Source organism: Coturnix japonica, chromosome 1, assembly GCF_054131305.1.
Source record: "Coturnix japonica strain WE chromosome 1, WE-NBRP24, whole genome shotgun sequence".
NCBI lineage: Eukaryota > Metazoa > Chordata > Aves > Galliformes > Phasianidae > Coturnix > Coturnix japonica.
This window is the reverse complement of record NC_140663.1, coordinates 60,317,927-60,333,923: the sequence shown is the minus strand read 5'-3', so window position 1 is coordinate 60,333,923 and position 15,997 is coordinate 60,317,927. Positions and strand designations below refer to the sequence as shown.

Genomic DNA, 15,997 nt, shown 5'->3' with positions numbered 1-15,997 from the left:
CCTGCTTCTCTCCAGCCTCTGTCTGGCTTTTGAATAGCTTGTATAATAAGTTATAAATGACAATTAAAACATAAAACGAAGAGGGGACCAGATGGCTCCAGGCAGCATTTAAAAATACCAAGACTATTTCTAAACACAGATCACCAGATCCACAACAGCCCTGGGCAGACTTATCTGACAGCCTGGTTGAAAGGATATGTGTGGTCTCAGTCCCCTCTCAGAAGATGCCGTTAAAATGCCATTTGCTGGCAGATGCAGGAGGAACTCGGGCTGCCCCAGGACACAGCTGGTGGCTCTTCTCTTGAAGGCGGCTTCCAAGGATGGTTGCTGAGAAATGGTGAGGGTAGATTTGACATATGGCCCTGTGGCACCATGAGGAAGATGAACTGCTGTGCTAGAATGCAGGCCATGCAGTGTCCTGACTTCCCAGCCATCTTTAGCTAGGGATGTGGCTGCTGCACCACGGGTGTTATGGCCATGAACTCCTACCACCAGCAGGGAAAGCACTTTGTTCCCTTCCCTGCCATCTTCGCTGACGTAACTTCTGTCCCCAAGACATTTGGCCAGACTGGAAAAATAGCAGGGAACACGTACAAGAACCAGTCACATTACAGAAGGGAAAGCACGGCTGAGGACCTCGGGCCAAGGGAAGGCCGCAGGACTGAGGGGGGTTCCCCTCTCTTGGAAAGCAGGGAGGAAGCAGGGAAAAGGGGAACATCTTCACTTAACCAAGACCAGCAAGCACCAAGCTCCATGTCCTACTCACCTGAAGGCCTCCTAACAGGTTAGCTACCTTTCCAGCACTGTGCCCCATCTCTTAGGAAAAAACTTCTAAGGCCTATGTGAGGCAAGGCATGCAGGTAGATGTAGATGCTCACAGTGACTACTTTGATCTGTCTGATTACCAGTTACATATTTTCCACATATAAACAAACAAACAAACAAATAAATAAATAAATAAAGCTTGATCATTGTTTGCTTTTGCTTTTCATTTTTTCCTGCCCTTCTACATGCCTCCACCTCTTTCAGCTGAGCCCGGAAGCAGAAGTATCACGTTACTATGAGAGAAGCGAGCTTTGTGGTATTTCCATCCCATCCAGAGCCAGGAAACACAGACAATTTTGCAAGACAGCTTGTACTCAGTAAATTTCCAGCTCAGTTTATATTTCTGTATTTATTTGGATTTGTGCTAACCATGTAAAAGAGCACTCATCCCAAGTGAGGTGCTGTGGGCAAACTTCTGAAAGAACAGACTTTGTAGACGAAGAGCCCTGCGCAACAGTCCTTTCATTGGACTGCAAGGTGCTGGATACAGCCTGTCATTTGGAAAGGCAACTGAGATTTACAGTGAGAAGTCCATCACCTGATAACATCAGCTCTCCACTATATATCCACTATATAAATATATATATATATATCAGCCTCCTCATAATGCCAACCAGTTTAACCACCATTCCTGCCAACATTTCCCTGTACCCTAGGGACCTTCCCTTGAACTCTCATTCCTTTCCTTTTCTGCCCTGCGTGATGTTATACCTGCAGCACAGCACAGTTACAGTTCTCCCAGCATCTCCCCACCCCCGTGCAGAGCAGCTGTGGACCCAGGCAGATGTTTGTGCTGGCATAGGAAGGGCAGGATGGCTCCAGGGACCTTGCTCTCCTCTCATGACTCCTTCTCCTTTAGCAGCAAAGTCCTGCCACAGGCACAAAAATCTGCATCTCCCATGGGAAGGCAGTGCTCACAGCACCAGCTGCACTGCTTGTTTAGGTCTGCAGCCAGCCCACCCTTGTTTCTGCGTGCCAGTGTTCCCAAATACCCTCAAATGGCGTTGTGTGTGTGCAAACCACACACGATCACACACAACGCATACAGCCTCCCTTTTAAAACACAGAGATGAAGGCTTGGAAGGGTTTTTTGGAGGCACCACGAATTCTGCTGTCTTTATCAAATTAGGGTGAACGCTTCAAAGCCAGAAAAAGCCACTGACATGGCTCCCTGGTGGGCTGCAAATGGGCCAGAGCCACCCTCAAAACCTAGCAGAAGCTGACCTGAAAAAATACAAGCTCTCAGCCAGCTGCCAGCATCCAAGACTGACCGAGGACTAAAAATGTTTCTGAACCCTGTAGCAAAATCACCCTGTGCTGGGCTGAATGCTAATGCGGCTCCCAGACATCCCACACTATAACACTGATGCAGCAGGGAAGGGAGGGCAGCAAATGCACCCTTACAGTTGTAGGGAGAGGGCAAATGTTTCTCACAGGGGATTGCAAAATGCAGGTTGCCATATCACAGTTGAAGGCCATTGCACTGAGTTATGATGAGGTGACAGAGAGTCCATGGTTCACATGGCAGCTTGGTGTCACGCGGAACACAGCCCACGCAGCACACTGCAAACTCCAGGAGCCAGGAGGGAGGATTTTGTAAAGGGATTTGGAGCCTCCACGCTGTAGCTGTCCCCAAAACCACTACTCCCATCTGGGTGAATTCACAGGCTTTTGAATGAGGGTGGTGGTGGCAGCAGCCCTGCTGTGACAATATCCTCATCCCTCGCTACCACAAGCCACAGCTGGACTGAAGCTGAGATGGATCTGGGCAATGGATCTGATCTGGGTCCCAGTGGTGGCACACATTTTGCCCATAGATGAGGTTAAGAGGTGGAGCAGAAGGCGTTCATCTCTTTGGATGACCCACAGTCGGTGAAGTGATGGGTGAGTTGGTCAAAGCTTGTGCAATAATTTGCCACAATAAGTTCTGTTAAAAAAATAGCACTTGTACCAAGTTAAATAACATGCTAGTTGACAATCTACAACATTTAAATGAAGTCATTAGAGCAGTAAGGGCATACATACACTGTCAGCTCAGTCGTGCTCCCACAGGCTGAGCTTCACGGCCTGGCTTCCAGCCCTGCTAGGATGTGCAGGATATGACCAGGTCTTACCCTCAGCGCAGTAGCACAGGGACACGGTGCAGATATGATGACATAAAGGTGGGAGATGAGAGGTAAGAAATTCACTGTGCAAAAATAACAATAATAAAAAAAATAGAGGTAATTGCTGTCTGTTTGCAGCAACAGAAGTGCTTTAAAATAGCCAGGTTCTAAAGGTTATTTGTCTTGTGCCTCGCAACTTCCTGCTTCACTCTAAAAAGTAGAGCATATAAATAGAGCAGGCAAGTGTGAACTGATGATTGCAATATGCATTGCATTTTAAATTCCTGGAGCTCAGATTCCTTTTTTCAGCACTTCAGGCCTGTTTGGGACAATTTTGTGCCAATAGGGACAGTTCAGTCCGAGCGCCTCCAAACAGGAGCCATAATGCTGGCTGTGCTGGTGGGCATCCCGGGACAGGAGCAAGGTTAGCAGACTGAAATCTCAGCTTTCTCAGCTTAAAAATAAACTTGGCAGCCATCCCCAGAAAACAAGCAGGCTCATTCCAAAGCAAACATCCTTGCCTGCAGATGCTTTTGTCACAACAGCAGTGACTGTGGAAGCTAATGAGCCTGATTCGCTCTCGGGGCACACCGGTGTGCATCCACTGAGCTGCGTGCTGCTGCTGAGGGAGCCGCCTGCTCCCTGCAAAGCCTTTTTGAACCAGGAAGGTGCCGAAAAACAGAAGCCTCAGCCATCAGTTCTGAGATCTGTGTGTGAAATGGCTGCCACTTCAGCAGAGGTGCTTAATTCCAGGTTGGGCGCTTTTCTTTTGGTATGCCAAAAGAATCTTTGTAATCTTTGGTTGAAAGCTGACTGTATGAAAGTGCATTTTCTCTCAGGACATCCTTTTTGCAGAGCGATCTTAGAAGCCTTGCAGTAAACAAGCTCCTTCGATTTAACATTGCAGTCATAGCGCAGAATGGTAAAGGAAGTCGCTCCCATTCAAAAACTCAGCAGGTTGGGATCGTGAGTGCACAGAAATGCTGTTTAATGGGATTTCCCTCATTAGCAGCCTTATTTTTCTCTCCGAGACCTCGTTCTCTTACTAATAAATACTGACTCTGTAATAAACATCACTGGTAAAATAATGCTTCTGTGCTGTATTTGTTCTCCTGTCCCAAGTTTGTAGGGCACTTCCTTTTTTTACAAGACCACGGATTTCCTCAGCCTGAGAAGCCGGGGTTCAGAGAGGTGATGGCCTTTGGCTCTTTGCCTTTCTCACTCCTTCCACCTAGAAGTGAAGGGAAACCCCCCAGACTCTCTCTGGACATCCTATCTGAAGCAGTTACACTGAAAACATAAGAAAAACCCCCACCAAACCACCAAAGCATCACACGCACAAAAGCCCCGCCCTAGCAGAAGTCACAGAGAGCCTTTAAGCCTTTAACCTGTGCGCTGCCATTCATTACTTGAGGTCTGAATTTCCAAAATGAGCAGATGGAATTGGCAGGACAACGCAAAACAACATTGATGGGCTCCTCAGCACCACTGGAACCCTGCCCTGAAGGGACAATGGCTGCTGGGATGGCCTACATGAGGTGTGCAGGAGGTGCCCATCATGCGCCGCAAGTGGTGACGGATGGTGATCCCATGGGATTGCCCTCATTAGGGGCACAAGGACATGGTCTCACCCTGGTCCTGCTGGTGCTCGAAGCCTCACTGTGCTGCCTGCTCAAGCCAGGCCCAAGTGGGCAGGCAGAGCTTCCCCATGAGCCAAGGCCATGTGCAGTGTGGTACTCTGAGGTGTTTAGCATGTCAGTGGCACTTGCATCCATCACCGTGACTGCTATCAACCCCCCTCCTAGGGACTGAGCAAAAAACACCCAGCCAGTCACACACCTGTCTGCCACCAGGCCTTTGGCAGTCCATCCCCTTCTCCTGAGAGGAATAAGCTGTGCCTGAAGTAAAATAAATCCTCACGTCTATTGCTGGACTGGGCCTCTCCATCCAAGATCGAACCGCTGTACTCAATTTGTCACTCAGAAAAAACCTGATACATACAGAGGACACATTTATTGCAACAACTTGGTTTCCTGTGCAGGCCCTGGGTTTCCAAAGAAGTCTTTGATTGATAGAATCATAGAGTTATAAGATCACAGAATGAGTTTGACTGGAAGGGACCTTAAAGCCTATTCAGTTCCAATCCCCTGCCGTGGGCAGGGCTACCACCCACCAAATCAGGCTGCATGTGTCCCCATCCAACCTCCAAATTCAGCAGCAACTCTTTCCCCACATCTTTGCACCAAGAAGAAGTGAGGCAAACATATGTAAAATGACACACTTTATTAAAAGTTACATTCAGCATCAATGGACACGTTTACTTAAGATTTTAACTGTCAAAGAGCTTATAATTATAAATCCCTCTAAGGCATTAAAAGCTCTTAGATGTTTTAATTTCTTGGCAATCATTTCATATAAATAGGATACGCAAGTGATGATGCTTGCCTAAGAGGATACCCCTGCTGCACTAAACAAAGATATACATATAAATATATGTATAAAACATTAAATTTTTCCCTTGTTATAAACTCTCTGATGGGGGATATTTCACAATTCCTAAGGCTTGAGCTCTGGCTCTGCAACCGCTATTCACATAAGAAGCCTCTTGTTTAGGTAGATTGCTCATATGGATGAGAGCTGCAGGACAGGCATAAGCTTTGGCACAATCAGCAAGAACATCAAAATGTTCAGTGAAATATATTTACCGTCTGTGCAAGCACCATCACTTACTTGCATCACTTAGAGAAGTCTCTCTCTGAAGCTAAATAGAGAGGACAGGCACTGTGGCAAAGGCTAATTGGCATCTATTAGTTTCTAGATTTTGAAGGGTTTGCTCTTCTTCAGGCTCTGGATTTGGGGAAGTCGGTCACAGTGCAGGGCAGACCATTGCCCATGTGCCACTGCAGGCATGAGCTCAGGGCATGGGCGTGTTGAGTTGCAGCTCAAGCAGCACAAACCTCCTGTGATGCACAGTGGTTCAGTTGCTTTTCCAAGCAAAAAACAAAAGAAGTGTCAACTACGTCCAGCTGTAGCCAACTGCCCAGTAAGTAGCAAATAATTCATCTTTGTTCCAATCAGCCATGCTCTACACCTACAACGTCGGTACATGTGTGTGGGGATGAAGAAAATGACTATTGGAACACAGGCTGTGACAAACAGATGAACTGCACAAACTAATTTGAATCAATACGGCTGCTGGGTCTGATTCTCCACAACCTCACCACTGAGCTGACGTTTGCGCACAACTCCTTTGGCTCGGTGCTTTACAATAGGCCCAGTCAGAGAGGCCAACCTGGCCTTACTTTACACAGGAGTTGGTTACTGCACGGCATGTGGCTGATGCAAGCTCTCAGAATAAAGTCACTGTAAGCCACTTAGTGCTGGATGCTAATTGCTGCATGGAGCCCATCCCCACGGCCAGCCAGCCACACTGAGGGGTTTCACCAGCACAGCCCAGCGGCAGCAGCAGCAAGGCCTCAGTCACACGGAGGCACACTCTGTGACTTATTCCTAAAAGATCATGAGATGTCGAGGGTTTAGTTTCTCACTCTCTGCTCTTTCTGTCCCGGTCCTGGTTGTGATAACCACCATGCGCTCCTCATCTCAGCACAGGAGGGCAGAGTGCTGGCTGGGTCAAAATTTCTGGGACCCAACAGAAGCCAGAGTGAAATGTGCTGGCAGTAGAAAGATCAGACCCTAAAGTACATTATTTTTATCCCACTCACCTCATGGACATAAAAAAAGAGAGAGGTTTCAAGAACAGGCTTGGATTTGGGATGAAGGGAGGGAAATGCTCCTCCCTTCCTTTTATTCTGGGCCTGCTGGTTTGAATTGTGTCTTAATAACAAGACAGCATTTTTTCAGGGAGATGCTAAAAATGCTGGAGTCAACAGTATTTCTACCCTTGATCAAAATGGCTTCTGTAACAATGGAAATATTACAGGGGGAAATTATCATAAATGTATTTTAGTTTACAAAGTGGCTCCACTTTAATGGAGATGTTTTCCAATGCAACCAAGAACAGCTAGGGATCCAAAATCCTCTGAAGATGAAAGTGACCTGATACCACAGCTCCCATCTGTACCCTGAAAATCTTCATCTAAAAGCCTGCTGGGCTCTGCGGATACCCAGCAACTTGTCTTCTAAAACCATCTCAGGAAACTGAGAATACATCAGAAACTTGTAGTTTGTCTGCTGCCCTTCCTAGAGCCTAGATCTGGAAGAGAAGGGAGCTCCTCCAGCATCATCGCTGTGCCCCATCCAATCCTGTGCTCCTGTGGCATCGCTGCTGTGCCCCATCACCTGTGCTTGTCCTGCAAGCCCCTTCAGCAAGGAAGGGCTGACGGAGGAAGGTTAAGCCCACGCTCCTCTGCTCAGAAGAACGCTGGCAGAATATGGCACTGATTTATTAAGGTCACCTCTTGCTGATGGTGTTTGTAATGACCAGGACTCAGAGTAGAAAGGCATTTTTAAGCTTAAAAGATAAAAATATAAAATACACACAGGCACACTTCAAACTACAGATCTCACGTTGTTCCTGAATCCTCCATTGGAATTTGAATCGTAAGCACAGTTTTAACTCCTCGGTATGTGAAGTCTCACGGCCACATTAATCGAGAACATGTGAATCCAGGAGAAAGAACTCACTTCCAGTTACGTTGTCAGTGGTATGTGCGTAACATTCCCATGGCTGTAGATCCATTGTGCTCCATGTTATAAATAAGAAATTGCATGGTGACAGCTAAAATTCAAAAGCATTAATGTTTCTCTTTGCAACTTTTTTTTTTTTCTTTCCTCTTTTTTCTTCCTTGTTTTCTTCCAGTCTTTTGAGGTTTCTCCCCTTTCCCTCCTCGCAGAAGTTACTTGAAGCAACAATCTTGCTTACCCAACCGACATATTTACCGTAATTAAAAAATAGTAGACGCCAAGCAAAAATGACTAATGTTGCTATCTGACAAATAAGACAAGGAGCGGCTTCTATTGATTCTGAACCAGGCTGTATTGCATTTGTGCTCACACACCTCTCTCCTGCCTCGATTCTGTTGGTGCTTTAAGGAGAAAGCTGAAGGCAGCACAAAGGACGCGGCCGGGCGCTGCCCTGATTCCCTCTCAGGCAGCAGCTACTGCAGAAGCCACTGAGTCGCAGAGCACAGACGCAGCGAGTCGGGCCCCCTGAATGAATACAAACGGACTGCCTTGTATCACTTGTGTTCTAGGTCCCTTTCAACCATGAAAAACAGCTACAAATTGTTCCCAGAGCTAAACCACTTAACATCTTGGCACTTGGTTGTTTTTAACTTCGTAACAATAGGCACTGTTCACTCCTCTCAATCTCAGTTTTTTATTCGGTAATAAAGCAGGAATACTGATGAAAGGCCAGTCACGGCTTCTCCCCATGGTATCAGGGTGGTGGCATGTGATGATTCACATGGGGTGTGTTTGATCCAAGAAAGCCCAGCCTCTGCTTATTCTTCCTTTGTTCTGTCATCTAAGGTGGAAAGGCAGAGAGAGATGAGATTTATTTTTTGCTTTTTACTATTATTTAGCAGTCACAGAACAAGATACATATAAGCAAAACAACAGGGAGTGAAATTCTATTCTTCAGCATTAAAGATTACAAGTAAGAGATGCCTTTGAAGTGGGAGATCTGTCTCCTGCAAAGTATGGACATTTGATTCTCATTTGTGCATGATTCTTCTCCAGTGGCAGGTTTTACAGCGCATCCTTTTCTTTGCAGCCCTGCAGAGGGTCAGCATCCACACCTGGTGCTGTACAATGACAGAATTAAAGGGTTGTCCCAGCCCCAAAGAATTTAAATTTGAGCCAGGAGAAGGCAAGGTCAGTCACAGGGAGATGTAAAACCATCCAGGGCAGTGTGGATAATCGCAATGGGAGCAACACATCCAGCCTAAACCTCTATCCAGTTTTTCTCAGGGAGAAAGGGTTTTAAGGAAGGATTTGAAGGGGGATGATAGGATAATGGCCGATACCACTGGAAGGGCATTCCATACAGAAAACAGAACACTCTCCTGAGGCTGTAACAAACAAACCTAAGGTGATGGGTATCTTATGTTACAAGGGAGCTGAGCTTGTGGTCCTGAAGTGAGGAGGAGGCGAGGCAGAAGCAAGGCTGGGAGAGAGGTGGTACCTGGTGCCCATATGCCAGGGGCTGAGAGGCACAAGGAGACACAGGCAGAGCGACAGGCTCAGGAAACTGTTTTCAGCACAGTGCTGCTGGTATTCTCAGTGAGGGGAACTCCTGTGTGTCAGATTGAGAAAGCTTTCCTGCTGACTTCCATGAGTAGGCAGCTATGTCTGATGCTGCCACAGCCCAGCTGCCAGGCTGTGCAATGCCTGCCTGTGCAAAGACCACCTCTGTCCTCATGCACCCACAGGGGGATATCATAACTCACTTCCCTTACCCATACTCTGCTGCTGCTAACAGGGTACAATTTCATCGCAAACCCCTATCACTGCATCTACTCAGAAAGCTTACTGGAAGAAAGATGAAACCTTTCTCGGACAAAAGTCTCTTTTGTTACACTGTCCTGACTGTGACCCGAGGGGAGCGAGTGTGCCCACTGCACATGTTCAGGTTGCAGCCGGGGTAGGACACCCACCTGCTCCTTCAGCTCAGCCAGCTGGCTGGAGAGCTGCTTCACAAGGCTCATGGTTGACTCCAACCTCTCCTGCAGGTTCCTGATTTCATTTTGCTCGCTGTCGCCTTCATTGCTGACCAGAGACATGGCTCTCATCCGAGGGAACCAGTCCAAATTCTTCTCCTGCACAGGTATCAGAAAAACAGCAACATTAGTAGGGAGTTTCTGCAATGCCACTAGTTGAGACCAAAGAATGTAGGCTCAGGTACTTCTCAGTAGATGACACTCAGCAAGAGAGCTTCACAGTCACTGTATGGAGCAGACATTTTACATAGGCCTTTCTCTGTCTACGCAGCCAGCATTGAGTGCAAAATCCTTGTATCTCACAGTTGCTCCTATCCCATCTGCAGACATGGTGTGAAGAGACACACACAAGGATGCCTCTCTGGGACCTCATGTGCTCCTGGGCTTTGCTTTGAAGCACTCACAGGGACACACTCTCTGCTGCCCCCTCAGCTGCCAGGCCTCTGCCTGTTTCACTGTCCCTGTAGGAGTACCAGCAAACCAACAGGAAGACAAGGCAAGCCACAGCCCTTGCCAGGCTGGCATGCAGCATGCCTGCTGCAGAAGTAGTGGTCTTGGGGCAAGCTCAGTTGCCCACAGTGGAAGATTTGGGGTCTCAGAAATGGCTTGGGCATGCAGTTCAAACTGTGTATCTCAGCATAGCCCCATGGCATAAGGCCGACTGGTGAAGGACTGGGCACTGCAAGGATATTCATGTTCTCAGGCTATGAATCTGGTCATAACGGAAGTACTGCAGACAGCTGATACAAATTGGGAATGCAGTGTGGCACCATGAGGCTCCATCTCCTCCCTGACCCAGGGGCACAGATATTTGTTCGTAACCTGTAACAGGGTGGAGGGTGCAAGACTGGGAAGAGTGCCAACCATGTGGCAAGTGATGCGACTTGCCCTAATGCATGAGACAAAGGAAGTAGGTCCTGCATCCAGTGATGCATGACATCAACGCACCTCTGCCTTCCCACCCTGGGGGAGTTGGAGGATGTGGTTAATCATACATACAGTGTTTTGCAACAGGCCTCCACAGACACGTGCCCTTGATAACTTTAAAAAAGAAACAGCATGAGCTGGAGGGTGTTTCTTCCAGTCCCTTGCATGACTGAGTGCACTTTCAGTAAGTTTTCAGATGACACCAAGTTTGGAGGAAGTGCTGATATGCTGGAGGGTAGGAAGGCCCTACAGAGGGCTCTGGATAAACTGGACTGATGGGCTGAGGCCAACTGCACGAGCTTCAAGAAGACCAAGTGCAAAGTCCTATATTTCAGTCACAACAAGCCCATGCATCCCTGCAGGCTTGGGGCAGAGGGGCTGGAAAGATGCACAGAGGAAAAGGCTCTGAGGGTGCTAGTTGACCATTAATTGAACAAGAATCATCAGTGTGCCCAAGTGGCCAAAAAGGCCAATGGCATTCTGGCTTATATCAGAAATAGTGCAATTCACAGGATTAGGGAGGTGATCACCCCTCTGTACTTGGCACTGGTGAGGCTGCATCTTGAGTTCCACGATCAGTTTTGGGTTGCTCACTACAAGAAAAACAGAGAGGACCTGAAACATGTCCAGAGAAGGACAACAGAACTTGTGGGGGCTCTGGAGCACAAATCTTATGAGGAGCGGCTGAGGGAGCTGGGATTGTTTAGTCTGGAGGAGGCTCAGGGGAGACCGTGTTGCTCCCCACAACTCTCTGAAAGGATGTAGTGGCTACGTGGGGACTGGCTTCTTCTCCTGCATAACTCATGATAGGACTAGAGGGGAAGGCCTCAAGCTGTACCAGGGGAGGTTCAGGTTGGATAGCAGGAAAAATTTCTTCTCAAGAGTGATCAATTATTGGCACAGGCTGCCCAGAGTCACCATCCCTCAAGGTGTTCAAGAAATGAGTAGATGTGGCACTGAGGGATGTGGCTTAGAGGGCATGGTGGTGGTGGGTAGATGACTGGACTTCACGATCCTAAAGGTCTTTTCCAACCTTAATACTTATACAATTCTACGGTGGATGGCTCTGAACAAATATCACTTTCCCTCCAGCTCCACCAAACAGAAGTACTTTCTGGAATTCCACCTACAAAATTTCAGGCAGCCAACAGCTGTGCTACTTGCGTTGTCTGGATTTAGTATCTGGTAAAGTCTCAAGTGCATTACCCCTGCTGCAGTCTCAGAGTTTGCCTTTCGGCTTTTTTGTTTGCAGACAAAAATACAGAAGTCAGAGCTGGTTCTGCATTATTTGTAGCTGAGCATCCAGTGGCGGCCTTATGTGAGCAGATCCACATGGGCTGGCTTGTGTCTGAGTTTATGAGCCTGCGAATACAATTTTATTGTGCTACCAGAGGGAGATGACTACTTTCAGCTATGTCGTGCTCTACCCTGACCATCAAGCCCTCTGACAGGAACATGTTTCGAAACCACCAAGCTAACTCAGAAAGCTGCCATGAGACTGGAAGCACTTACGGTGTTTATATTTTACCATTGCTTGGGTTAGCCCGATCCCCTGTTACCCTGTACAAGACTAAATGCAAAGCCACAAGAGTGCTGGGTTGTTTCCTTCTTTTTAACTCAACACTTCTAATGAGTTTTTGTCCTACTGTGCAACCACGGGTGCTGTCACTGCAATGACAGGATGCCCAGGGAATAAGACGGTGCGTCCCTTTGCTGTGTTCTGCAGCCCACAGCTCGGTCAGCCGTGTGCACTGGTGGAATGAAGCCTTTCCTCTCTGCCCACTTCTTCGAGCCTCGTGATCTCATTACGACAATTTACTGTGGTTACGCATGATGCCATTTTCAATGGGTCATAACTCATTCAAATCAAAACCTGTTTTCACCAGCTCTGCTGGTGGATATCACGTGTGCCCCCTCCCTGCTGGATATCCCCACAGACACATGCAGCTGTAGGCTCTGATTTCAGCTGCAACCAGGTACGCTTACAAGACCTGCATTCATTTTCCACGAGCACGCTCTGGTATTTATTTTAGATTTATTTTGGCTAGGATCTAGCAGAGCATTTATCACGTGCCTAGCATTAAGCGCAGGTGTAGCCATCAACACTAAGCTTAGTTTGTGCACAGCACTTTGCTGGCTCAAGGCTTTTTTTTTTTTTCCTTCTTTCTTTTCACTTGCAAAATGTTTGCCAGCAAATTTATCTGCCACTATGGTCACAGAAAGTGAATTCAAGGGAGCTACAGTGAACAGAGCTGCAGTTGTATCTGAATATTTCCTGGAAAGCTCTGGTGTCTGCACCCATCACAGCTTCTCTTGCTTGACACACCTGGATGTACCCGCCTCAAGGACACGTTGCTGCGGGATCCAACTGAGGGCTGGGAGCACCTCTTGGAAAGGCTTGCTGCAATGCTGAAGCTTCCAGTGCCAGGTTGCAGAGGGAGAGCAATCTGAGATTCCATCACTGCAGTTCTCATGTTTGCCGGGCACTGCTGCCAAGACTGTGAAGTGCACTTTGCTAGTTTTGTTTTCCATCTGCCACTCCCTCACTTCTCCAGGACGTGAGGCAGAGACTGCCAGCTGCCTGGGAAGGGCTTTGCAGGTTGACCCTCCACCACGCTGAGGCACCTGGAGCAATGCAACATGTACCCAAGTGGGCAGTCCACTGCAGTTGGCCTGCCCCAAGGCTTCCAGCATCACCTGCTGCCCTCTCCTCTGCACAAGGTTAAACCTTCTCGGTGGCCAGGAGTGGGTGAGGACAGGGACAAAGCACACAGCACCTCACTGCTGCCATACAACACACAGCTGTTTGGCTGGGACAGCTCTGCACCATGTGCCAGCCCATCTTGGCCACCACAACCCCAGAGCTCCGTCACTCTCACATCCACATGTGCCCAACTCTGCTTCCCAGAACTGCTGTGGTAATCAGTCCCAAGGAAGAAACCTGGCTGTGGTTTTTCTGGCATTATTTCACCAGAAGGTTGTGGAGGATCAAGGGCTTGAGCCAAGTTCTAAGAAAAGCTGATGGGACTGCACGGATGGAAGATCTCATCAAAAGAAAAGAAGCAACTGACTTTTATAGCCTGGACTAACAGCTGACTGCAAGGCTCTCACTTGGTAGTCCCAAGTGCTACGGTGGGTACTGGCAGCACTTTGCTTCTTGGTTCTTGACAGCACATACATACAGAAACCCAATCCAACTGTGTGATTATGTCACACAAAACACCAGCCAACCTGTCTTTAGGTTAAAAATATTTATCTGGCCTTCATCAGTAGTGCCACTATAACATACGTGCTAGTTATATTCTCTTGCTGAATGGCATGCATTTGCCAGTCAGTACCATCTTTTTTCCCCCAAGTATTGTGAACTGCAGAACTCTAATAAAATTAAAGGGCAGCATGAAAATGAGCTCCGTCACACAGACCTGTTTGCCGACTCTGTACCTCAGGCAATTTGCGATTGCCTCTGGGGATGAAACCTTTCAATCACAGATCTGTGAGGTTCCACAACACAGATCAGAAAAGGTTCTTCAGCAGAATGTTTTAGTGAACTGGAAGTGTTCATGGGGGGACAGGCACTCTGTGACTGCTCAGCCGCAGGAAAGCTATTTTTACTTCAAGGGAATTGCTTGCCAATTAACTTGAGGTAGCCAACGTGTTTGTACAACACCAAACATTTGTTCTGGGACTTAAAACGTTTATGGGCTCAGCCCAGGGTTCACCTTGACCAGCTCACACATGTTAAAGCTGCAGTGTGCTTCGGTCATGCTGCAGGTACTGGCCACTGTAGGGATGGGACCTGGGAGTGTGTCATCTGCCATGCCTTAGCCATTCTTCTTAGAAATCCAGCTGTATTCTCAGGGTTTAGGCAGACATTTTGAGCCAACAACCTGCATGAACGAGGCGGGCTGTTGGTAGGGAGCAGGGCAAACCTCTGCCAGCAGCTGTCACAGCCTATAAGCAGCAACCAGGTTAGCGCAAGGTGACATAGCTCAAGCACAAATGAACGCACAGAGGGTGAGCTATGTAGTCACAGCACTGTAAAACAAAGCAAACACAAAATGAATGGCAAAAACGTACAGAAACCTTCTTTCTGAACAGCTGGGGCTGAGTGTGGTGTGTTGTTACTGTTACTTCATTCTTGCATCAGACAGCAGCTATCCTCAGCCCAACCGCAGCAGCCCACCTATGGATCACAGGACCTACTCGCTGCACCCTCCCTCCTCGAGCATGATGTGTGCCTCGCAGAATTCATATTTAAGCATATGTCTGTGTCTAGGGCAGAGAGTCAGCCAGACAGGAAGGCTGCAGGGACAGAAGGGAGCCGCAGCCTCCTCTCTGCCAGCTCAGCTGGACGGAAAAAAATAAAAGGGCAGGTGGGGCTAGCCAAAAGGCTGCGGGCCAAAGAGACTGCACACGAGCTGAGCAGACATTTCGTGCGGTGATCCAGCATGCTCGCTCCCGCCTGCCTCACTGGCAGCAAATCCCACTGGCAGGACCCCAGCAGCAGTGAGGCCCGGGAGGGCACGCACTTCCCCGTGAGGTCCCCTGCATGTGCACAGTGCCAGGTGCCGATGGCAGGGCACACGCTGAGCAGTCGCAGGGCTTAGGGGATTTGCTGCTTGCATTTGCTGAGAAACCTCAGAGCCTTCTCAGAGAGGAATGCTTAAAGCAAGAGCCTGCATTTGCCTCTAAGCGACTTTTTCCTTTCTTCCCGCAGGCTTTCCGGGGCAGGGCAGAGCTAAGAGCTATGCACTCCCTTCAGTCAAATACTTCAATTTTTTCTGACTCTGATAGATCTGTCTGAGCTTGGAGGGAGGAAAGAGTGAAAAATTTTGTTTGGAGTTTCTGTACTTTGTAAAAAGTCTTTCTTGAGCCGTCCCTGTCCTGTTGGCATGGCCAACTGGCTTCAATTGAACTCTCACGCTGAGCTGAATCCATGTCTTCAGAGTAATTGGCAGGGGATGCTTCTTCAGGAGGTGTGGGTTACAGAGGCAGCAAAGAGATGGATCAGCTGCAACCAGCGGGAGAGGCTGGGCTGAGCCTTTTAAAAAACAGATTACTAGATAACAATGAGAGAAAATAGGTCAAAGAGTAGGACAAGGGGGATGAGGTAGAGGAGCAAAGGCAGCCTAATGCAGACTTTTTGCCAGTGCCATCCCCACAGGCTCAGTCTGAAGCCATGCTGCTGCCAGCTATACAGACCTTTCATTTCCTTAGCAGGCACTGCCCAGTGTGGCGACACTCAGCCCTTGCTACCCCGTGACCCCCTGTTGCAACATGAAAACAAGCAGTCTGGGGACTTCCCTCCCACCTACTCAAAAAGAAGAGGAGGTATGACTGCTCCGTGACCTCTCAGCTTCCCCCGCCTTCTCCAGCCCACCACTCCCATGTCCGGCACAAGCCACTCACCCCTTGGTGACTCAGCGCTGGCGTGTGCTGGATGGGAACTGTGATGGC

At 48.3% G+C, this 15,997-nt stretch overlaps 1 protein-coding gene across 3 annotated transcripts in view; it reads right to left on the bottom strand.

Annotated features, from left to right (window-relative positions):
• Nucleotides 1-5,194: 5,194 nt before the first annotated feature.
• The window catches only part of ITPR2 (inositol 1,4,5-trisphosphate receptor type 2), a 253,887-nt gene continuing 243,084 nt past the window's right edge, over nt 5,195-15,997 (bottom strand). For all 3 annotated transcript variants that reach the window (XM_032446237.2, XM_085541626.1, XM_085541631.1), the window contains 2 exons: nt 9,551-9,712; nt 5,195-8,418 (listed from right to left, as the gene is read on the bottom strand). In XM_032446237.2, the coding sequence (XP_032302128.2) occupies nt 8,332-8,418; nt 9,551-9,712 (249 nt within the window). In that variant the 3' untranslated portion in view covers nt 5,195-8,331. The remainder of the gene's footprint in view (nt 8,419-9,550; nt 9,713-15,997) is intronic.